At 43.1% G+C, this 25582-nt stretch overlaps 1 protein-coding gene across 1 annotated transcript in view; it reads right to left on the bottom strand.

Annotated features, from left to right (window-relative positions):
* The window catches only part of PLXDC2 (plexin domain containing 2), a 1323386-nt gene extending 1299039 nt beyond the window's left edge, over window positions 1–24347 (bottom strand). Inside the window, exon 1 of the mRNA XM_063921556.1 lies at window positions 23319–24347. Within this exon, the coding sequence (XP_063777626.1) occupies window positions 23319–23418 (100 nt within the window). The 5' untranslated portion in view covers window positions 23419–24347. The remainder of the gene's footprint in view (window positions 1–23318) is intronic.
* Between the last annotated feature and the right edge of the window lie 1235 nt (window positions 24348–25582).

Here is a 25582-nt window from a genome sequence, read left to right as displayed (position 1 = left end):
CGGTGTAAGTGTTCTTAGTCTATGTATCCAATATTTTTCCCTAAGACATAGTTTTCTATATCTATCTCCCCCCCCGTATTGTGGGTTTGATGATCTCTATGCCCACTAATTGGATGTCATCTGGATTTTTATGATGCTTTTCTAAAAAATGTGTCTGGAGACACTATGAAAAATTAGGCCCTTTTGGATGTTACGTCTATGCTCAAGGAACCTCGTCCTGAGTTTACGAGTTGTTCTACCTACATACATTAGGTTGCATTTGCAAACCAATATATAAATAACAAAGGAACTATTGCAGTTGATATGAGAACGTATCTCAAATTCAGATGAGTCTGAGGCACCAAAACTTTTTTTATTATTCTGAATATATGAACATGTGATACATTGTTTAGCACCACATTTGAAACAACCTACTATTTTCGGGAGCCACTGTGTGTTGCCAGCTGATGTTGAACTCTCATTAGTGAGTCTTCTGTCAACAAAGAGGCTTGGAGCTAGTTTTTGCTGTAAATTATTGGATTTTCTAAAGATCACTGAAGGGGTATCTTTGAGTTCAGATCGAAGGATCTGATCTGTGAGAAGAATAGAGTAATTATTGTAGATAATGTTTCTAATCTTAGAAGAAGCACAGTTAAACTGTGACATGAAATGTGGCTGGTCTTGTGCAAATTTACATGTGTGAGTTTTTGTTTTCAGAAGATCCCTTCTATCTAAAGCATCCGTTCTCTCCCTTGCTGTTTCAATAAGTCTTGCTGGATAGCCACGATTACAGAAGGATTTAGATAATTCATCTGCTTGTAATTGAAAATCCACTCTATTGCTGCAATTACGCTTTATGCGTCTAAATTGTCCATAAGGGACATTGTTCAACCATGATTTGTGGTGTGAACTACTGTAGTGGATAAAATTTAAAGTGTCAACCTCTTTGCGAAACGTTTTTGTGGCTATATTGCCCTCAATTATATCAAGTGAGATATCTAAAAAAGTGATGGATGATTGGTGCGCAGTACCAGTGAAAATTAAATTATAACTATTGTTATTCAAGGAAGTGATGATATCAGAAGATGAGGGTATATCACTATCAAAGATAAAGAACATGTCATCTATGTAACGGCCATAGTAGACGAGGTCCGCGCCGTAGCTCCGCCCCCACACATGCTCCTCCTCAAAGGCACCCATGTATAGGTTGGCGAAGCTCGGCGCGAACCTCGTCCCCATGGCCGTCCCAAGTATCTGTAAATAATATTCCTTATTAAATACAAAAAAAATGTGAGATAGTATAAAATTGATTGAATCCAGTATGAATTTTTGTAACTCTGAATCAATCATACTTGTTTTGGAGAGAGATTCTACTATCGTAGAGAGACCTCTCTTATGCGGAATATTAGAGTATAGTGCCTGCACATCGCAGGTCATAAAAAAAATAGGAACTTTTCCAATTAATGTTTGAGATATCATTTAGAAAACATGTAGTGTCCTTGATGTGAGAACGTAAAGAAGAGGCAAGTGGCTGTAAAAAATAATCAACAAAATGTGATAAATTAGAAGTGAGGGACCCAACACCAGAGATAATTGGCCGACCAGGGGGTGCAGTGAGGGATTTGTGAATTTTGGGTAAATGATAATAAGTAGGGGTGACAGGGTGTGTGGGAATCAGATATCTAAATTCTTCCTTGGATATGATGCCTTTATCTAAGGCATCTTTGACTATAATAGTAAGTGATCTGTGAAAATCATGTGCAGGATTGGAAGATAATTTAACATATGTATTCCTGTCATTAAGTTGTCTGAAAGCCTCTGTCAAATAATCCTCAGTGTTTTGAATGACAATGCCTCCTCCCTTGTCTGCCGACTTAATGACAAGGGAGGGGTCATTGGCAAGTTTTTGTAAAGCCAATCTTTCCTGAACTGTTAGATTGTGTCTATATTTGAATCTTTTTGATTCTTTCTTACATAGACTATTGAAGTTATCCAATGTTTTCTTGTAGAATATATCAATGGCTGGGCTCCTATGATGTAATGGATAGAATTGCGATTTATTTCTAAATTTGAGGTTACGTTCATTGGTACGACTTTGATTATAGATCTGTACCCCAGAATCTACAGTATTGTTTTCAAGAAGTAAGGATTCCAGCATATCTATGCCTACTCTATCTTGATCATCTAGCAGAATCGGTGTACCATCAAGTTTACGTTTGGTCAAATTCTTAGTTGCAAAGTACCTTTTGCGTGCTAAAGTGTGTGTATAGGTATTGAGTTCCACGAATAAATTGAAAAATGTAGGTGGTTTGGAAGGGGCAAATTTAAGGCCCTTGGCCAAAAGTGTGGACTCTGCTGGAGAAGTATGGATGGAAGACAGATTATAGATATTGGTCTGATTTATAGTCTCATGTCTCGCTTTTTTTCTTTGTAGCCTCCTACCTCCTCTGCATCCTCTCTGCCTTCTTCCCTTGGTCTTTTTGGGGAATCTATTCTTAATATGTCGTAATGATTGTGCATATGATATGGGAGTTTTTGTTTTAGAATCCTCTGATCCCTCTCTAAAAAATTACTAGAGTTAGGGAGACTGGTTTCACAAGGGGGATTGATATGTGTGGTATTCTTTGGTCTCACTGAGGGGTCTGTCCCGGACGTATTACTGGAAGGGACCTGTCCAGGATCCTGTCTATCGGTATTTGAAGAATATGAGTATCTATCTGTCTGATACTGCTGAGTTGGGTTTGGCCCTTTCTTGGCATTATTTTTAAAATTATTGTGATAACTCCTGTCTCTTTTCAATCTTTGGTTTGAAAAGCTCCTGGATCTCCCCCTAATGAAAGAATGAGTTCTCTTATTAAAACTCCGGACTTTATCCTGATTGTAGTCCTCAGTGTCTCTAGTGAATTTCCTATTTTTCCCGTCTATCACCTCCTTCTCATATAACTCAATTTTATGGTTTAATTTGGAGTCATTATATTGAAATTGAGGATGATCAGAATATGAACTTAAACGTTTCCTTGTTTCCTCAATTTCCTGCGATAGTATGAGGGTCTTCTCTCTACGATAGTTAATCAGAAGTTCCATTAATGAATAGGAACAGTTATCTAATAGGGAGTCCCATTTGGTTTTCAATAGGGGATCATCCACATTTCTTTGATTAAACATCTCTTAACCTAAAAACGACAGTAGATATACAGTTAATAATATTTGTCCAGTGAACCTTGTAATAAATGTTTGCTACTCATTACAGGTGATGCTAGTAGGTGACTAAATGTGTTGTGAATCAATACACCTGTCATAACACCTGAACTGAAACCATTATCTTTAATGGCTTACTATTTACTACAATATATAGTATAACCATATGAAATCCACGCCTGTCTCTGATACCAATAGGTTAATTCTAAATGTATTTTTTTCTAGTCATTTCTGCCAACTATATATAATGCTATGTGTTAGTACATGAGAGCCTTCGTTTCTTGCATTTTTATTGTTTTTAACATTGCTGATGACATTCACCTGTCCACACCAATCAATTCAGCCTTTAAATACCGGATGATCTAGGAGGCAGGTATCTACCTTCGAGAAAGTCACGTGAACGTGACGAAACGCGTCAGGACCCGCCCCTATCCGTACTCAGCTCAGGTGAAATCCTCCAGGTGCTCCTTGGTCCCCGCTGCACCCTCCGTCTACAGCATCCGACATCAGCGGCTTCAGCACGCACGCCGCCACGACCGGGTTGTGAGAGAGACGGTCTCCTCCTTTCCGCTGCACAGCATATATGGGCATTGCAGGACATTGAAGCCGAGGACGCTCGGCTTTCACCAGCCCATCTGGAAAGGTATTGAATCTCAAATTCAACTGAGGGACTTTGAATTTATTAGGATTCCACTAGTACACCTGGTACTTATCAATGTTTTAACTAGTTGAACACGGAACTTCTCACCCCAAAAAGCTGAGCTATTACAACAGACCACCAGTTCACGTCTAGTGAATGTTCTTATATATATATATATATTATTCACCGGTCATATGATAATTAATCTTTTTATATGTTTTACAAATAAACATTGTTATTTTTTACGTTGGCTCTCTGTACATTGTGTTCCGTTCCTGATATTCAGCGCAGCCGCTTGTTCTTTTTCAGAAGCAGGTACTGTATGGGAAGGGAGACAAAATAACCCTGTCATAGCCAATGCATTTGTACATAAATAACTACACAAGCTTTAAATGAATATAATTAGTAGTCACATATAGATGGTTCTGTGAGACTTTGCTTACGTCTTTTTTCCTATCTTTTTAACTCGAAAATCCATCTTAGTCACAAGACTAGTTCACACCAGGAGACCACGATTAATTGGTATACGACACTTGTATGTGCGACTGAGTCTCTGAATCTGTATACGAATTGCTGCGATGGAGCAGCTGTGACTTTTCCACACCAAGTTCCGTTGTGCTCCATATACAGACTCAGTCGCACACAGATATCTCATATTAATTAGCACAGTCTCCTGGTGCATCCTAGTCACATCACATTCCAGCTAAGACACATTTCAGTCAAAAAAGATGCCTGGTGCTAGCAGTGTCGCATTAGAGCTAATGGCTCACTCCAGCCTAGATGCACTTGAGACTAGATGCATTCAGGCACATCTGTGTGGGGGAAATGTTACTCAAGTTAACATAAGACAACTCCACTTTCATCTTATAGTCAAAGGTGGTAGAACCGTACTTACCTACTCTACAGAATGTTATTGTGAGTCTTCCCAATTGGCTTTTTAAGAGGAGGGGGTTCCATGTGCACCCTCTGTGTGTATATACTTTATACAATGGCAGATTTTACCAATTGGCTGCAGGACTACAGCCCCCCCAGGTTAGTCTCCCCCCCCCCCCCCCAATTAGTGTCAGTGAAGCCAGATGCCGTTCGTGACTGCACAGGCTTCACTGTGACTGGCAGCAACTTCCTATTGGAAATCCTACCTGTCATTCACAAACACCACAGGTTGTCCCTTTGGGAGGTGTTTCCTCCCTCCGGGACTGCCAGACCGGGCTGCTATAAGCAGAGAGCTGGCTGCCTGTAGAAAGCCACTCCCTGCCTTTCACACAGCCAAATCTGGCTTGTATGGGCTGCTACCGACGCACTGTGGAATCTGCATATGTGCCAGTCCCAGTACCTTCCAGATCCATTGCACAGGACCTGGGAACCCAGGCTGGCTGTCTCCTCTCCGGGTAGGGGTGTATGAGGGTAGTGGCAGCCCGCCTATTACAATTAGCTAGGAGCCGCTGCTGTGTCTATCTACTGTATCTATCTATATACGAAGAGAGAGAGAGAGTACGTATCACCTGCAGGATACACAGACTGACCCAAGAAATGGAGGGATTGCAGAGGCTCGCACCACACACCCCTTCCTTTAGCACATCACTATACCATGTTATTAAAAAAAGACCCAATATGCTTTCTTTGTCCTATTTCTCCAGATAAGTTTTCTCATTATGTCCTATTATTACAGCAACAACCACTTTTGTTTTTGTTTTAGTGATGAATGTAAATTAAACAGTGAATAGTATATTATAACATTGGAAAACTCTGAATTTGTGCTCCAAGAGAAAACCTCAACAGAGACAGGCCAAGAAAAGCCGGGAGCCAGACAGTAACCATGTATTTAATACCCAGGACAAGTCTGAAACATTTCAGTTTTAGCAACAGAGAATACAGTAATTCTATTTCACACTAATGGGCCTATGTATGAAACTCTCCCAGGCAAAAATGGAAGTTTCCATGGCATTACAGCAATATTAAGGATCTTTGCTATTTATGATCACTGATATGGGACTATTTAACAAGTTATTTAACCTGCTAGCCTCCAAACTTTCAACTGCCCCGGCCAACTTGAGACACCACGGCGGCTGCTAAGCCCGCACTGCCAGTGGTGGGTAGCCGCTGCGCCAGGTGCCACCGAGAAGTGCCCCTTGAGCTCTCCTCCTGTGGAGCCAGCATGCCGTAGGCCTCTACATACCACAGAGGCCTGTGCCGCAACATAGCAGAGCCTAACCAAAGATATTGAAGGGAAAGGAAATTAAGAAAAGGTAGGAGAAGTAAGTAAAAGGAAATATAATATAAATTATTATAATATAAAATATAATATATAATATAAAATATAATAGAAATATAAGGAATGAGAAGAAAGAAATTAATATACAACAATTGATTAGCAAGTAGTGTACACAACATGTGGGCACCTCACCTCACAAAAGCTTCTTGGCAAAGAGGCTGAAGTTAATACAACATCCCCTCACATGAGCCCTATTACTCCTCTTACCCTAAGTCCACCAACCATCTGCAGTCATGATGCAATTCCTCACAAACTAAAAAGTTAACCCCTCAGTTGCCAGGCTATAAAATGCAGTATTTCAGACACAACCAGGAGGATTATGTCGCTTCGGTGACATGTAAGTGTCCTCAGCGTTCTTCCCTGAAAACTCACCTCTCCAGGCAAGCCTATCAAATTCCTGAACTGCCCATATGACCTTCAAAAGCATTCATATCTAATTACATCCATCACGACTGCCTTTGCAATCTGGTGGGACCGCTATGCTATAGATAGTGCCTATCATTGTGTATCCTTCCTAGTTCCCTATAGATTGTAAGATTGAGAGCAAGCCCTTCCTACCTCTATGTTCGTCTCTTATTAGTTTACCCAGTTTGTCTTATCATAGTTGTTTCCAATTGTAAAGTGCAATGGAATATGCTGTGCTATATAAGAAACTGTAAATAATAATAATAAAACTGTATGAGCTACTTAACCAATAAATTTGCTTACCTATGAGTGATGCAGTGCAGAGATCTTCTAATACCTCCCAGGCAGGCGGCTCGGTTCCTCTCCTTCATTTTGGCCAAGATTCTTTTTGCACATGGGCAGATATTTTCTTTGCACGTGCAAAATGAAAAATCTATGTCAGAATCTCAAAGGAAAGTTATAGCTTTCCCTAAAGCAGTGACAAGAAACCTGATACACACACTGCAGGCCGCATAGAGTGCCCCTCTAACCTTCAAAAGTGGCGCACATTATTTTAGTCTCAGTAGCAAGTGCAATATATTTAATCAATGAAAGAGACTCCTCTGTGTAATATCTATAAGCAGCCTTTGAAATAGTCTTAAAAAGCTATAATAAACAAATATAACAACATATCAGAAAGGAGCTGGGGTTCCCAAGTAAGGGCTTAGAGGGTGGCCTGTTTCCCATCTCTGCCAGAAAGAGCCTCCTACTTGCATCCCTGTGTCTTCTCTTGAGGCTGCTGACTGAGCTCCGTCTGCAGTGCACTTCCTGGTCACATGACACATCCAAGCATCCATAAGTGCACAAGGCCCACCCCCACACTCAGAGGCATGCCTCTATTAGCTCTCTTTCTGTGCAGCTTACTACCTGTGGTGTGGCTCCACCCCCAGCTCTGCAAAGCAGTGTCTGACTGTAAAACTGTGGCAGAGCTGTTGATGCTTCATCTCTCATCTCCCTGCAGCTCCAGGGATCGCCACAAAGATGGTGAGTGTTAGCTATAAAAAGTATTACAAAAACAAAGAAGATGTTTATGTTATAAATATCTTCTTTGTATTATTCTAATCGGTTTTATATAAAATCTCAGGAGTTTGACAGGGAGTATGACAGGGGTGGCTCTGACAGGCAATGAGCGTCCGGTGGCGGCAACGCAGCATTGGGGGGGGTGGGGGGGGGGGAGTGTCCCGGGAAATGTAGGTTTGTCATGGCCGTTTTTGGGGCTGGCCGATGACATTTCCTATGTTGCCTGCGATTGGAAACATGGCGACGGTGGCCATGCTGCGTAGGCAGGGGCCAACCAAGGTTTTTGCGACGCGTTTGCAAATGAATTGCGATCGCATTGCGGGGTGGTGCCACACATAATGGGCGGCTTTGCTCTGTGCTGGGCGTCCCCCAGCATGTGATTTTAGTGGTTGCAGATTTTTTTTTAAGATTGCAAAATCTGCAACCAACTCTGAATAACTCCATTGGTACTGTATGTATAGGTGGGTGTATTCTTATATAATATATATTTCATGCATATGCAGTATAAAAAGTATAACATAACATTTGACAAAAAGTAAGGGTAGAATAGTGGCCATTCCAGTTCTGCTACTTACCCCTGTGACCGTTCATATAAATACAATCTATTTTACATTTGAAATTCCACTCCCAGTATCTCTACGCTGAGCCTAAAGGCATTCATTTCACTCCAACGTATCCTGAATTTCATGAATTATGTTATGAGACGTTCAACCCCATTTAAAGTCCTGTAAACTGCTATCTACTCTCCAGTAAGTAGCACGTAATATTATCAGCGCAGAGCAGGCTATTAGCATAGTGAATATGTCCACAGGGTAAATTATACAAGAGACAAGAACACACAGCATGCAAAGCAGATCCACCGCCGTTCCAGGAACATATTATGCTAGATTGTATTTATTCTCTGCCACATGTCATTAACACGTAATCAAGTGATCATTTCATTAGAAATTCCAATATCTCTATATAAAGATCATTACAGCATTCAAGAGGTTTATGAAATTCTTTAATGGAATGGCTGAATAAAACAACAGAAAAAATAAAAAAAAAGAAAGGTATAAAAAAAACTATTGTTCAATTTTACACATTGATCTAAGTAAGACACTAAGAGGTAAATTTAAGAAGATGGGAGTTCTATTTAAGATGGTATGTTGCTCATAGCAACCAATCAGATTGTACTTCTCATTTATCTAGCACAATACCTGGAATCTGCTTGGTTGCTATGGGCAACATCCATCTTAAACAGAACTCCCATCTTAGTAAATTTACTAGTAAGGGCCTGATTCAGACATGGGCGCAGTCGCAAAGTCGGGCTCAATCGACCAATGTTATCACTCTGGGTATGTGTCCGTGTCGCTCTGCTCATGCGTCCTGATGGTTACCACTCTAAGGGGGACATGTACTAAGCAGTGATAAAAGTGGAGAAGTGAGCCAGTGGAGAAGTTGCCCATGGCAACCAATCAGCTGCTCTGTATATGTTTATAGTATGCAAATTATAAATGTTAAGTCAATGCTGATTGGTTGCCATAGGCAACTTCTCCACTGGCTCACTTCTCCACTTTTATCACTGCTTAGTACATGTCCCCCTAAGGGCCTAATTTACTAAGCCTTGGATGGAGATAAAGTGGACAGAGTTAAAGTCCCAGTCAATCAGCTCCATACTGCCATGTCACAGGGTGTGTTTGAAAAATGACAGGAGCTGATTGGCTGGTACTTTATCTCTGGCTACTGTATCTCCATCCAAGGCTTAGTAAATAGACAGTGAGGCTGAGTAAGTGATTCTCACAAATCTGCTATTACTAAAAATCACATGTGAGGAGTCGCTCAGAAAGGATAAAAGACGCCCACGATGCATTCATAAATCTGCGTATGCATTAGCAGATTCGCAATGCATATGCAAAAAATGAACACCATAGACATTTTCTCAGCACACACAAATCAATGAGAATGCATTCACAACGGGCGCCATGATTTTGAACGCAGCGTTCACAGATGACGTCAGATACACTCCCCAAAAACGGCCATGACACGCCTCAGTTTTCCCAACCGCTCTCCACAAACCCCATGTCACTTCCTGTCAATCATAATGCGCACGCTTTCCAATCAGGCTGTATACGCAAGGCGATCACATTTTTTCCTTTGCACAGGCACAATATGTTCGCAATGTATGCGCAGTCCGTCGATAATCGCTCACTGCGTGCAATCCCGCAATTGCAAATGGTAGTGAACCAGGCCCTAAGAACAGGCAGGCAGATGCAACTTCCGTGGGGGTTACAGGGAGGTAAGAAGGGGTGGCTAGCCAGATGCGGGTGTGCTGCAGTCAGTGATTGCGTTACACTGACACACATTAGTGTTGGGACAGATAGTGCATTGATGGTCGCGGCAGGGGCTGTTGCAGAAAAAGACCCAGTTGCATTAACCTCTCAATAAGGCCCTGCATGTAGCAAAAAGAATATCACAGGGATAAATAAACATGAGCACATAATGCAACGTCTCTGATTGATGTACTGTAGGTCATTTCTATCTATCATTTACAAAGTGTGACTGCAAATAATGAGCTTTACGTCCTGAGTCCAGTTCCACGCATTCACATTTTGTTTGCCATTTTTCACACTGCGCACGTGTCCGAGCTGCGCATATGCAGCACTGCACAATTATGGATGAATCAGAGTTATACACATCTGAGCTGCCTCTCAGCTTGAGGCTAAAGGGGTGGAACTGGAAGGCTACTGGCCACGCACACATAGTCTTCCCAGTGCGTGTCATGGTAGTGTCAGCGGTATTGCTCAGGGTTAAGCATACACAGAGATTCACTGGATCTCTTGCACTAGGTCAGTGGTTCTCAAACTCGGTCCTCAGGACGCCACACAGTGCATGTTTTGCAGGTAACCCAGCAGGTGCACAGGTGTAGTAATTACTCACTGACACATTTTAAAAGGTCCACATGTGGAGCTAATTATTTAACTTGCGATTCTGTGAGGAGAACTGCAAAACATGCACTGTGTGGGGTCCTGAGGACCGAGTTTGAGAACCTGTGCACTAGGTATAAGGCTGGTGCAGGGCCGGATTAAGGCTTCTGGGGTCCCCAGGGCAACTAAGTTGTCGGGGCCCCCTCCAATAAAATAGCCTCTTACCTGACTCCCCCAATATGGTCACAGTGCCCCCACTGTATGACACACAGTGCAGCCCCCCACCCCCAAGTACTCAACTCCCATGGCATTATCCCGGCTCTGAGTTCTTCTGCTTGCAGTGAGGCGCCTGATCAGCATCACGGACGTGTCACATGAAACTGAAGGGGTTACTAAGGAGCCGCTCTACGCTGCTTGCATGCTGAGTCATAGAGGAACAGGTGTTACTGTGTGTGGTGCCCCCGGGGCAACCACCCCTTCCCCCCTCCTAATCCAGCCCTGGGCTGGTGCAGAGGGGCGCTGATAGTGATGACAGCTACTTTCACAAGCAGATGGATAGGGGCGGTGTGGCAAGGGTGTAGTATGTTATGCCGGTGGTCGGGATCCCAGTGCCCAGCATACCGACGCCGGGATCCCGACCGCCGGCATGCCGGCAGCGGGGCAAGCGCAAAAGAGCCCCTTGCGGGCACGGTGGCGTCCCCCTCCAGGGGGTTGTGGACCCCCCAAGAGGGAGAATAGTTGCCGGTATGCCAGCTGTCGGGATTCCAACGCCGGTATACTGAGCGCTGGGATCCCAACAGCCGGCATATCAAATGTCATCCCCGTGTGGCAGCAGAGATGTGGAAAACTCTGAATACAGGTGAAGAGACGCAGTATTTCCAATCACGACACGCAATGCAGTGAAATCTGCAGCAGTCTGATTTATTTTGTACAACTTTGAATCAGGCCCATTATGCAAAGATTTACTATAGCACAGTACTTCTCAGAACATAGGTCTGCACATATAAAGCAATATACAGTAAGCAAGTACAGTTCTGTACTGTATAACAGAGCACAGATAATAAGCATATTGTCATGATGTGCACACTTGTTGTTACCAGTTTCTTACTCATTATTGTCTGTAAAGGGCCCCATACACTACAGCGATATGTCTGAGGCTGAAGTCGGAGACGATTTCCCTTGAACTCTCCCGGGAGCTTCCATACGTTTCCATACGATTTGGTACATTTTGCATGCGATATATCTTATGCAATCCCAGCCAAGCCTGCGGGAACCGACATATCACGAGTGCAGCACTAACGATCTAGGGAGCCGATCCGACCCTCACGGGAACGTGCATCGGATCGGATCGGAAACACATCCAAAATGCCCGATTTCACCCGATATACCGGCCCAAATGCCCGAAATTGGATGAAATCGGGCATTATCGTTCTAGTGTATGGGGCCCTTTAGATTGAACATTTGTTTCAAGATCTATTTTTATTAGCAGAAGGAATATCCATAAGATTGCCATCAAGAGTGTTCATCCAAGTGATTCCTAATGCTTTGTCGTTTGGATTGCTTTCCTTTTTTTATAGCTCTACCTGCTGTCACCAGTGAATTTCCCATGTCCGGGAGCACCGGTCATTTCTGTACGCTCACCTCTATGTACTAGAGCAGTGGTTCTCAAACTCGGTCCTCAGGACCCCACACAGTGCATGTTTTGCAGGTAACTCAGCAGGTGCACAGGTGTATTAATTAATCACTGACACTTTTTAAAAGGTCCACAGGTGGAGCTAATTATGTCACTTGTGATTCTGTGAGGAGACCTGCAAAAAAAGCACCGTGTGGGGTCCTGAGGACCGACTTTGAGAACCTGTGTACTAGAGTAATCGTTGTTTGTCCTGAGTCCAATAACCTAGAGTTCTATGGATAAACAGAATGCCCAGTACATTCTGTATGTAAAGATAAAGCTGACTAGCTGCAAGCCAAGGCTATGTCTGGTTCCTCTTCAGTTCCCAAGGTCCCCGTGACATGGTAGCTATCCAACCCGGCCAACACAAAGCTTAGGTGAAAGCGTAGAATAGAAGCCAGTAGCGTAAAACCATCCTTGTGCTGCCCCTGTACTGTGCTGCTCTGGCCATGTGCCTACTTTGCTTACATGGTAAATACAGATCTTTTCTACTGAAAAAAAACTGAGATCAAATTTTATTAAATGGACCTGTTCCATTGTTGCCGACCCCTTCTGTGGGATAACCTCGTCGATGACCTATTGGGCCGGGCCGGCCACACAGAGACCGTGCTGGCATCCCAGCGCACTGGTCGGCTGCCCGATAAATGGAGACAGGGGCTGGCCCAGCAGCTCCAGCTCCCGGCGCTCTGCTCGGCTGCCAGGCAAACAGGGACGTGCTGTGTGGCCACTCCCCTGAGAGATGTGACCACACACCCTTGTCCTGTGTGCCCACTACAATGCCTGGGCCTTTATAGAGCCCCAATTCGTCCATGACTGGCGTTAAATGAGGTTATGGGGGTGGGCACTTTTTTGGACTGTTGCTGCCCACATAATACAGAGTGGGCATTTACTAAATTACTGCAGTTACAGACTTAGGAATATTCCAGTTGTCATCAGTAAAACCGAGCAATAAATACGGGACCGTAGACTGTGGCCGTATCTTTGTTTTTCTCTTTTACATACAAACATGAGAAACACGTTGCATAATATACAGTAAGTAAAATGTTTCAACCTTAATTACTATCATATAAACCATAATTAATTCTCTGTGATTAACATTATAAATAGCTGTTTCTGCAGATACTGTAGCTAAAAATATCACCCCAAAATGGTTAATATCTTTGAGGTTTGTTAGTCAACAATTATATTATTCTGCTGAGAGAGAGAGAGTTAAGGGTTAGTGAAGATGGAAAACAGTGACCACTCCATGCCCATTACTTCCTGAGTCATTACAGTAGTGACATTCCATATAGGAACTTTCTGGCATTTAGTAAGTGTGCCCCCTTGTGGCCATTACTGTACCTCAATTAGTCTTCACATTCTTGGGGGATAATAACCACAGTTTATTTCACAGTGTATTAATAATCTCCTTAATTGCCTATGAAGAGTTACTCTATAACTAGGCAGTATGCAGGGGGTCCGGTCTTTAGGTCGACTGCACTTAGGTTGACACTCATTAGATCGGCCACTATTGGTCGACATGCATTAGGTCGACATGGTCTATAGGTCGACATGGACACTAGGTTGACATGGACAAAGTCGACATAGAAAAAGGTTGACGTGAGTTTTTAACTTTTTTTTATTCCTTTTTTTATTTTTTCATACTTTACGATCCATGTGGACTACAATTGGGAACAGTAACCTGTGCCGGGCGCAGCGGTAGTGGAGCGAGGTACCTTGCCCGAAGTATGGTGAGTGAAGTGAGCCATGCGAGGGGACACGGTGCACTAATTGGGGTTCCCGGACTCGGGGGGTCATTCCGAGTTGTTCGCTCGTTGCCGATTTTCGCTATACTGTGATTAGTCGCTTACTGCGCATGCGCTTAGTTATTTTACACAAAAGTAAGGTATTTTACTCACGGCATAACGAGGATTTTTCATCGTTCTGGTGATCGTAGTGTGATTGACAGGAAGTGGGTGTTTCTGGGCGGAAACTGGCCGTTTTCTGGGCTTGTGTGAAAAAACGCAGGCGTTTCTGGGAAAAACGCGGGAGTGGCTGGAGAAACGGGGGAGTGTCTGGGCGAACGCTGGGTGTGTTTGTGATGTCAAACCAGGAACGAAACTGACTGAACTGATCGCACTGGCAGAGTAGGTCTGGAGCTACTCAGAAACTGCTAAGTAATTTCTATTCGCAATTCTGCTAATCTTTCGTTCGCAATTTTACTAAGCTAAGATTCACTCCCAGTAGGCGGCGGCTTAGCGTGTGCAATGCTGCTAAAAGCAGCTAGCGAGCGAACAACTCGGAATGAGGGCCACTGTACGGAGAAAACTACACCACAAAAATGTAAAAAAAAAACATGTCAACCATTTTCCATGTCGGCCTTGTGCATGTCGACCTAATGACTATGTTGACCTATTTCGGGTGTACATATATAAGCACACATACATGTACATATACTACACAGACACAAACATACATATATAGACACAGACCCACAGATTGTCACAACGGTGAGGGAGATTGCAAGGACCCAGGAGGGACTGACCTTGTCTGTAGGGACATCACATTGGTAAAGATGCAGTCGGCTGCTGTCTGATATTCACAGTCAGTGTGCCTGGCAGTGCTGTGCCGCTCAGCTCCTCGGAGTAAGCGGCAGCAGCAGGGACGGGCTGGCGTGGGTTCATGCGTAGTGACGCCGCGACGCTGGTAACATGTGCAGAGAGAGTTAGATTTGGGTGTGGTGAGTTCAATCTGCAATCTAAATTGCAGTGTAAAAATAAAGCAGCCAGTGTTTACCCTGCACAGAAACAAAATAACCCACCCAAATCTAACTCTCTCTGCAGGGCCGGTTCTGGCGCTCTGTGCGCCCAGGGCGGCCATAGGGGGCATGGCTTCATACAGGGGGTGTGGTCATTTACGCCCCCTGTACAGACTGAAATGTTGTGCGGTGCGCGATGACGTCATCGTGCACCGCACAGTAAAGGACCTCTCCACGAAGGGAAACTAGACGCGTACGCATCTAGTTTCCCTTCACAGCGGCAGCGGGGGGGGCAGCGGCCAGCGCCAGCAGGGGGGGCAGCGGGCAGCAGGGGGGCACACAGCAGCAGCGGATCTTGCCCTGGTGCGGCGCCCTCCGGATGGCGCCCTGCGCCCTCCGGAAGGTGCCCTGCGCCCTCCGGAAGGCGGCGCCCCGAACAAAAGTCCAGCTTGCCCGTGGCAAGATCCGCTACTGTCTCTCTGCAAATGTTATCTCTGCCCCCCCTGCAGTGCACATGGTTTTGCCCAACTGCTAAAAAATATCCTGCTGCGATCAATTTGGAATTACCCCCATGGTGCGATAGGGGCTAGGTCGGTATCACAAGCACATAATGACTGTGCTTGCAATACTGGCTTTGGGGGTCATTCTGAGTTGATCGTTCGCTAGCAGTTTTTAGCAGTCGTGCAAACGCTATGCAGCCGCCCACTGGGAGTGTATTTTAGCTTAGCAGAAGTGCATACGAATGGACCGCAGAGCGGCTACAAAGTTTTTTTGTGCAGCGCATGCAGGGGAGGTTTCTGAGCACCCAGAAACCCCCCCTGACAGACCAGATTGTATTTTTTCAGGTAAAAGAGCCGTCACCGCGGCCCGTGATTTAAGCCCCGCCCCCTGACAATAGGCTCCGCTCCTTCCAATGACCCTCGAATCGCGGGCTGTGCACTAAGTTTGCCGTGTATCTTGGCACTGCAGCTGCTGCAGTCTCCACTCTGTCTCAGTCCCCAGTTCCTTAACTTGCTGCTGCTTTTTATCTGACTGCCAGATCCCCTTCTTGGAGGCTCAGTCACTTGTAAGTATTACAAGTTTAGATTGTTTCAAAATACAATACTTGTATTTGTAGCTCCTCCTGTAAAAAAGATTTCAATTTCTTATATGTATTTATATACAATATATATATATATATATATATATATATATATATATATATACAGGTTGAGTATCCCATATCCAAATATTCCGAAATACGGACTTTTTTGAGTGAGAGTGTACACAAACTTTGTTTAATACACAAAATTATTTAATATACTGTATTAAATGACCTTCAGGCTGTGTGTATAAGGTGTATATGAAACATAAATGCATTCTGTGCTTAGATTTAGGTCCCATCACCATGATATCTCATTATAGGATGCAATTATTCCAAAATATGGAAAAATCCCATATCCAAAATACTTCTGGTCACAAGCATTTTGGATAAGGGATACTCAACCTGTATATATATATATATATATATATATATATATATCATGTGTGTGTGTGTGTGTGTGTGTGTGTGTGTGTGTGTGTGTGTGTGTGTATATATATAATAAATAAATATATATATCATATACATATATTCACACACCACACACACACATATATATATACAAAAGTGTCCTCTAACATCCTTGCTGCGGGAGGCTGCATGGTGTGGCGTTCCTGTGATGCGTACTCGTCGCAGCATAGCGCAGCCTCCCGCAGCTGTTTCCCATAGCCTGCGATGATAGCCGGAGCATATTGTCACCTTCCCACTACACAAGTAACGGGGAGCGGGAGCTCACATTTATTACCCTGTGCTGGCTCATTTATATATGCACTGCTGCGTCTATCTATCTATCTATCTATCTATCTATCTATCTATCTATCTATCTATCTATCTATCTATCTATCTATCTATCTTATGTAAGTCTATCTATCTACACTAGTTTAACAGACACAGCATATACTGGATCACCTCAGTCTCCACCCCCGTGGTTGGCTCCACCCCTCTTTGGAAACCCCCTTGTGCAAATCCTGCATTTGCCCCTGGTTTCAGAGTAGCTCCAGACCTACTCAGCGCTTGCGATCACTTCAGACTATTCAGTTCCTGTTTTGATGTCACAAACCCGCCCAGTGTTCGCCCAGCCATGCCTGCGTTTTTCCTGGCACGCCTGCGTTTTTTCGAACACTCCCTGAAAACGGTCAGTTGACACCCAGAAACGCCCACTTCATGTCAATCATTCTGCGGCCACCAGTGTGACTGAAATGCTTCGTTAGACCCTGTGCAAAACTACATCGTTCGTTGTGCCAGTACGACGCGCGTGTGCATTGCGCTTGCATACGCATGTGCAGAACTGCCGTTTTTTAGCCTGATCGCTGCGCTGCGAACAAATGCAGCTAGCGATCAACTCAGAATGACCACCTATGTGCGATTTTGGCTAAGTGTCAATTTTGACTATCTTTTCTACGAGATAGTCAAAATTGACTTGCCTGCACAGTCTATCTAGGCTTGTGATGCCGACCGCTCATCGGCATCACATCGGGATCGCAAGGTGACTTTCACCTTGCGATCTGCACTAACTTTTCTTACGATTTTGACTATACCATACCTCCCAACATTACGTTTGCGTGAAGAGGGACACAAGCGCGCTCCCGAAAAGGGGTGTGGCCCAAGAAAATGGGGCGTGGCTTCGCGGATGACCCGCGATCGCGAGCCACGCCCCCATTTTCGTCACTGAGGGGGCATGCCCAGCTCCCTCTGACTCCACTGAATAGACGCTGTGCGCATGTGCACAGCGTCTATTCAACGCTGCTCTGCTAAGCAGGGCAGCGAGAGACAGAGACTCCCAACTGCCCCCCCACCGCGGGACACTGCGGCCCACGGGTGGGACAGCGGGACAGTCCCCAAAAAACGGGACTGTCCCGCGAAAATCGGGACAGTTGGGAGGTATGCTATACAGTATAGTCAAAATTGTAAGAAAAAATCTCACTGTGTGTACACACCATTAGTGGTGAAGAGAACCATTTTCAGTGTTGGCACAATGTGCTTTAAATGGATCTAAATATAGAACCAATTGTTTTAAATGACCCTATATCTACATGTGTTCTTAATAGAGATCAGATATATTGTATTTCCCCAAACACATCTTATTCTTGGCCTCCACATACCTTCAAACACTACAAAAAAGGATAATAAAACACATGCTAATCCGACTGTGACTGACATTCATTTTCACTTGTGTTCTTACTGTGGGTTTCAATGTAAAAAAATAAACACTAGTGGCTATGAATACTGTGGCAATAGAATAATGGATAACTTTTTTTTTGCAAATTAGCAGAATATACAGTATAAGATACAAAAATGTCTCCTTTACAATGATGAAAAAAGAATACATATGATGCTACTGCTGTTGTTATTGTTGTTATAATTATTATTATTATTATTATTATTATTGTTGTTGTTGTTTTTGTTGTTGTTAATGTTGAAGGTGACACAGAGTTCCGCAGTGCCAGGCATTGGAGAAAATAGTACATACGAAAAAACAGGGACATGCAAAGATATTTTATCATAACCCGCATGTAGCATTACATAGTAATTAGGATATTATGCAGACTCTGCAGTCTCTGAAAGACACTTTCATAGCCAATAAATAAATATGCTTATAGCTGATCTTTAGTTTTAACTGAGTAATATTTTCCTATACATTTTTCACAAAAACGTTTGTTTTATTTGAAAGGTTCCGCCTGTTTTTCATTTACCTGTACAACAATCTATCCACTCGTTAGATATCTAACTGCAGCAATCAGAGCTGGATTAGGATGATTTGGGGCCATGGGCTGACGTACAGTATATCCTGGGAATTTACTCCACACAAGTCTCAATTACTTGTCAAAGTACATTCTGTAGTGAACCATGTAGAGCTGTCTGGTCTGTCGCCTCATTTATTCTTCTCATCTACCCGAGACTCACATGGCACCTCTCTTGGTCCTAGCTCCCATTAAGCACTCACCCTTCACTTCCCTTGACATATATGAGAACTCCCACTCTGCCTCCCACTGCTACATATCTTATATGATAATAGGAGGTAAGGCACTGTAGGGGTCACACAGTATGTAACAAGAGGAGAGTGGAGACATCTGTGACAGAACTGGAACAGTTAGAAAACAGTGTTGTTCTCCTAGTGGCTCTTACAGCTTTGACTAATTACTGCTGCTCATGGCTTAAGCTACAGTATGTTCATGCTTGGCCAGATCCTAGAATGCTGTGGCCATGACTGTAACCATAGGCGTGCGCAGGACATTTTATTAGGGGGTGCACGATTAGAAGGGTGTGTTTAGCACCGCCTATTGGGCATGTCTAACACCACCTAATGGGCGTGTCTAGCACCACCTATCAGGCGTGTCTACCACCACATACTGGCACTCAATGCATACTAAATAATATAGAGAATTGATGCACAGATATATATATATATATATAGAGAGAGAGAGAGAGAGAGATACAGATATATAAAATCTGTTTAATATATGTTCAATTTGTATATTTTATTACCATGGATTATAGCCTAATCTCTCGAAATTGATATTGATATTGAATTTGAACTTGTCCTCCTCCAAGAGGAACGCTGTATTCTGTGGCGTTGGCACATGATGAGGAGAGAGAGAGCATGGGTGGAAGCATGAGCGGGCATGCACGCTGCATGACGTCATCACGACACATCCCACAGGTTAGAGGAACTGGGAGTAGGATTATGTCAGTGATGCTGCACCATACAAATGAATGACAGCCAGACTGAGCGGAGGGGGTGGCGGGCGCAATGGGCGGGAGGACAGAAATGAGCACACTCAGCGATCGCCGATACTGCAGCAGCAGCAGGTGTGTGTGAGGGGGTTACAGACATTAGGGGGTGCCTGTGCGCATCAGGCACCCCCCTTGCGCACACCTATGACTGTAACAACGATAGCTACTATTCATCTCTTGGAAAGCTAAGCTTCACACTTGACCCCCCCCCCCTCCAGCCAACCAGCCCAGTCATTGTATCAATAGCACCCATGTGTAACAATTAGACCCCCTTGCCTCCAACAAGCTCTGACGTTAAATTAATAACATACACATTTATAAACCAGGCTCATTTGCACCAAACCAGCCCTGAAATTAAAACGATTAACCCTTACATTTTTAATACAGAGATCACACCTTGTTTTATTAGCCACTGCAATATATTAATAGTCACTAACAGTGCCACATTACATTATAAGCCTGGCATTAAATTAGTAGGCAACATCAGCTGCTTCATAACATGAACTGTCCTCTCCAGCTGCTATAATACATGAATAGTCCCCAAATTAGATTAAGAGCCCACATCAGTGCCCAAATAACACTGATAGCCCTAACATTACATCAATAGTCCCCACATTACATTTATACAGTCACTATGAAGGATCCCAGCCTCTATATTCATATGCATTCTAAACTAGTGTCTCATGCATCTATTCTACTGTATCAATTCAAGTACACAAAAAAGTTTAAAAAGTCATTAAAAAAAAGTTTGGTGGGTCCACAGGGTGTATGATGTCACTTTGTCGCTCCCTCTTCCCCATTATAGTTCACTACTGCCGGTACTACAATGCCATACATTATTATACCTTGAGAAGATTATAAAATATAATGTTCACAGCTTCCCTGAATTGTAATAAATTGATATATACAGTATGTTAGTGTTTTTCATAAAACTGACATTAACTTACAAATGAAACAAAAAACAAATCTATAGCATTTATACAGCTGTACTCTGTGGATGTACATAAAGAACGGTGACATTCATAGGACACAAACTTTCTAAAATAGACAAGCAAAGCACCCGTGGCAGACACTCATTAAGCATAAATAATAAATCGCACAACATAAAAACACAATTATCTGTATAACAATGTGGGAAGCACATCCAGCCTTTACATCAATAGATGTTAATGAGAGAATAGGACAAAAGGGAATTCACGCAAATTCTAATAGAATTACTTTAACCTCTGCTTAATATAAGCCCTTGAGAGGCAGGTATCTTATTTATTCTAGTTCTTTATATATGTAGTGAAGCCATCCCAAGACTGGAGGTGTGGAGAAAATGTGGCACCTGATTGGATGTCTTCCAGTCCAATCACAACACACATCCTCTCCTGTCTGCCAGACACTCCTAACCATCGTTTTCTACTTCATCTCTGGTGGATACAGTTGTTAGGTAATGGGATGTAAGCAAAAGGAATTGCGCAAAGATAGATAATCCATTTATATCCTCTCACATGTGTTGAGTTTGTGTACTGTATTTTAAAGAAACAATTTGATGCAAAACTTCCTAAGTTATTATATTCAGATATATTAAACCACAATATCAGATGAAGCCTAGAGGCCAACCGTTGAATGTAGTTTCCAGAAACATTTACAGGTAGCTATTAAGACTGTTTTTTTCTATAAGCATATACACAGCATTGATGATCTGCGATGCAACATTTCCACCAGAAACTATCACATATAATTCTACAGCATTTAAAAAGAAAAGAAAAAACCTTGTATAATACATCTTAAATTAGACATTACAGGATATTTAGGGGAGAGGTATCAAACCTTGGAAAGAGATCATGTGCAAACTAATTAGCATCTGTCACTTTATAGGCTGAAGGGCAGATATGTATGGTAAGCCTTGGAGAGTGATAAAGTGGAGAAAGATAATGTACTGTTGTACTGTACCAGCCAATCAGCTCCCAACTGTCATGTTACAGGGTTTTTTTTAAAATGACAGTTAGGAGCTGAATGGCTGGTACCTTATCTCTCTCCACTTTATCACTCTCCAAGGCTTAGTACATCTGCCCCACAAGTGTGTTTGAAAAATGACAGTTAGGAGCTGACTGTTTGGTACTTTTTCTCCGCCTGCTTTTTCTCACTCCAAGGTTTGCTTCCTCTTTCTCCAAAACTTTCAGTGACAATACTTCAAAAAGCTGGGACAATCAATGGAAAATAGGGACAGATGGCAACAATGACTGAAGAAGTATATTTAGAGACTGTTAGATGTCAGTAATCAATGATACAGCGGTCCTTTTCTACTTGCACATCAAAGAAGTTCAATCTAGAATAGAAACGTTGTTTATGTCACGCCTCCATTATGCAAATGTGGTAGCGTACGGAATCGGAATTTAAAACATACACAGAGGGCAGCAGACTTCAAATTAAAGGCAGAATATGTCAAAAAGCTATTTACATTTCTTCTTTGCAATGACCTGAACAATAACCCCCAGTCTGACTCCAGAAGGATTAACGTAGAAATCCCACATAAGCTCTCCCTATCTCTCAACAACTCGCACATTATAGCAAGCCATTAAACTGAACCATTGACCATACAAGATCAGTGTAATTGGAGGTATTTTAACCACGAGTGCCTCATTACTTCAAAATCCCATAAAGCTTGTCATTCATTAATAAAAGTCAGCCACTGTATACTGAGTGACTACAAACAGAAAATGAAACAAAATGACCTGGTTCGGCTGATTCACATGTTTAATGGGAAAACAAATGAGCAATTAGCTAAAACCAGATCGGAGATCTCTTTGCAGCTGGGACAAAAGAATGGATGGCCATTTGAATTCTGACAGTCAGCAAAACTGCAACCATCCGCAAACCTGAGAAAAGGTTAATTGCATAGGAGATGCAATAACATTTTATTAGTCAAGTCAATTCAATGCGGTGGCTGGATGACAGCTTAGGCTGGAATTAAAAAATGAATTAATGTTTTTCAGGTTTTTGTCTAACTTTGCCTGTTTGACTGTGGGGATCATCGGATAAAACATGAGTTGTAAATTTGTAGTGGTTTCCATTAACCATCTGTCCAAAAAATGAGGCTCGCCATCAATTTGTTGTGTATTTGTGAAATATTTAACTCTTCTCTCAGCCTATCATTACACTATATGAACAATACTTGGTTGCAGTACCCTGTACTACAATCTGAAAAACATATATAGAGGGAATTTAAGATGCAGTGGATCTGTTGAGCTACATCCTAATTATATCTTATATTTTAATTATTATTTTTTTGGTTCTTCAGTACTTAGATTTCACATAAACATGACCGGGTGTTAATGTGTTAGATTGCAATTCTGCTCCAGGGCAGTCTGGCTTGTAGTGTCCTGTGCTCAATACACAGGAAGGCAAGACTCATTTGTACAGGAGCCAGTATAAATCGCAGCCAACATTCCTCATACTCCTTTCTTATAGCCTATAAAACACTGCACAGGGAAATTATTCTCTATTGTGATGGTGACATTAATGGAAACTGTTATATAGTTTAAAGTACCCGATGACACTCATCTCGCCCTGAGGCCGCATTAACTGGTCAGTCTCCATTCCAGCACTGTTATATATGATCCCAATATTATAATCCTGCTCTTACCTTGCTCCAGTCCTGCTGCTGTGACCTGACACCCATCAAGCAACAACTTGAAAAGTAATAAAACTCCACATAAATAGTTGGTCTTCTTCATCCTCTCCATAAGGCTGTCAAACTCTTCAGTATCCAGGTACCCAAGGTGATGCCAATCCTTCTTCTGGGTTTCTCCTAATACTGTATCCAAGAGGACAGCTCCAGATGAGGTTCTGCAATTAGATATCAATGCACAGCTGTCTGTATAGTGGGGGATAGATCTTCAGGTTTTGGTGTAGCAGATATAACTTGCCTAGGCACAATCCTGATGCTGTAGGGAGAAGACGACTCCTTGAGATGTCTGTTCCTCCTGGTCACAAATTACCCGGTGGCAACTGTCACTGTCATAGAGGAACAATGAATGGAGACCAATTAGACCCCTGCTGTGGGAATTATTTTCCTTGGTGAACTTTTAATATAACACCTCCTGGCTGAATGAAGAGGAGGAGGATGAGGGTGCCTGTAGCTCCCTGTCAGTGAGAGGAGAAGGGGATGGGAGACAGAGCAATGCAGGCAATCAGCAGCACTGAGGATTTGGGAGAAATCCCATCACCTATGCTCCTCCACACATCTTGTAGTAAACACAGGAGTCATCCACACACCCAGATGCCAGGGGCTGGGTAATAGAGTGCGCGGGAGTTGTACCCCCTCTCTCACTTCTGGACTTTGCAGGCAGAGGCAGCAGATAAGGGTCTCTCTAATCCCTCTTCTTCAGCACTCTTGTCCCTCTATCTCATGCCCTCACACTGCACCTTCCTCCCCTACTTGTTCACTGCTTCAAGCAACTGATGCACTTGCACTGGCTGAGACAATTGGAGAAGAAGCATCTCTCAGACCCCTCTCTCAAAAAGTGTGATGGGTTCAGATCCCTTAGTTTGCAGAGGATGAGCTGACGCCCGCAATTATTATTCTCTCTCTCTCTCTCTCTCTCTCTCTCTCTCTCTCTCTCTCTCTCTCTCTCTCTTCTTTCCTGGCCACTGCTGCTGCCTGTGTTCTTCTCCCACCTTACAAGCTGATTGCTCTTAGAAAGAATAAAGAAGAATCACTGGCATGCTCCCTCCTTCCTCCTCCTCCTCCTCCTTCCAGCCAGCCTCCTCCTCTTCAGCTGCATGCTCCCAGCCTCTGTTCCCAGCCTAAAATCACACACACACACAATACTCAGCTCATCACTTTCCATGCAGGACATTCCTGAGTGCTGCTAGGAAGTTTCCTTACTTTCTGCTCTCTCTCTTCCTTATATTACTCTACCTGCCCTCTCTTACTTTCTGTAGGTGATTCCCATAGCTCAGACTAGAGATGTCAGACCGAAACACTGTGCAATTAAATAGCAAGCTGTACAATATAATGTATGTTGTATTTATTATACTCATTATACAGTCATTGTTTACTATCTATGTGCTGGTTTTTAAATTTGTGTTCATTTTGAGTAGAGGTCAAGTCGGTTTTCTTTGTACATAAGGTTTGCAATTATTATACCATACCCCGCATCCTTTTCTCCACACATCTTTATGTGGCCATGCAAGGAGAGACAATGACCCAGGACACCCATAGATTGTTCCAGATAAATGACCTTGTATCCACTGGATGCAGTTTGTTCCTGTTCCGCATTTCTCCTTCCTTAGGGCTAAGTGAACTTTTCTATTCTTTATTTTCACACTGGTGCGGTAGAGTTGGCACCTCTGTGCTATACACGTTCAAGCTGAATTGCTTTTCTCCGATTAACTTTAGGAAGAGAGCTTTATTTTTTCTAAAGTCAGTGGATAAAGGCACCATTAAATGTGTTAAAGGAACAGTGTTAGAGAACAAGATGCAGCTACTCTGGTATGCTAGTTAAAGGGCCACCAAATTTTAAATACAGGATTTATTATATTTAAAAGCAATGTTAGCAGAATTCACAAATGCACGTGAAAGTTTCAGAATAATATTTTAGAAAATGCTCTCAGCAATATGCATGTAAGAGCTCCTTGCCGGTAAGATACCCAAAGGGCAACACACTGCTACTTGTATTCAGTGGCTGAATTTATGAGTGGTGGGCCCAAGTGCACAAATAAGTTTTGGGCCCCCCTCCTCCGCCCCATGGGCAGAGGCAGAGTCTGGAACGGAAAGGCAGAGGGTGGCAGTGTGTAACTGGGGAGACAGAGGGTGACAGGGGGAGACGGTGGGTGACAGGGGGAGACGGTGGGTGACAGGAAATGGCAGTGGGTGACAGGTAGAAGCAGTGGGTGACAGGTAGA

This window comes from Pseudophryne corroboree, chromosome 5 (assembly GCF_028390025.1).
Source record: "Pseudophryne corroboree isolate aPseCor3 chromosome 5, aPseCor3.hap2, whole genome shotgun sequence".
Classification (NCBI taxonomy): domain Eukaryota; kingdom Metazoa; phylum Chordata; class Amphibia; order Anura; family Myobatrachidae; genus Pseudophryne; species Pseudophryne corroboree.
This window is presented reverse-complemented; position numbering and strand designations above follow the sequence as displayed.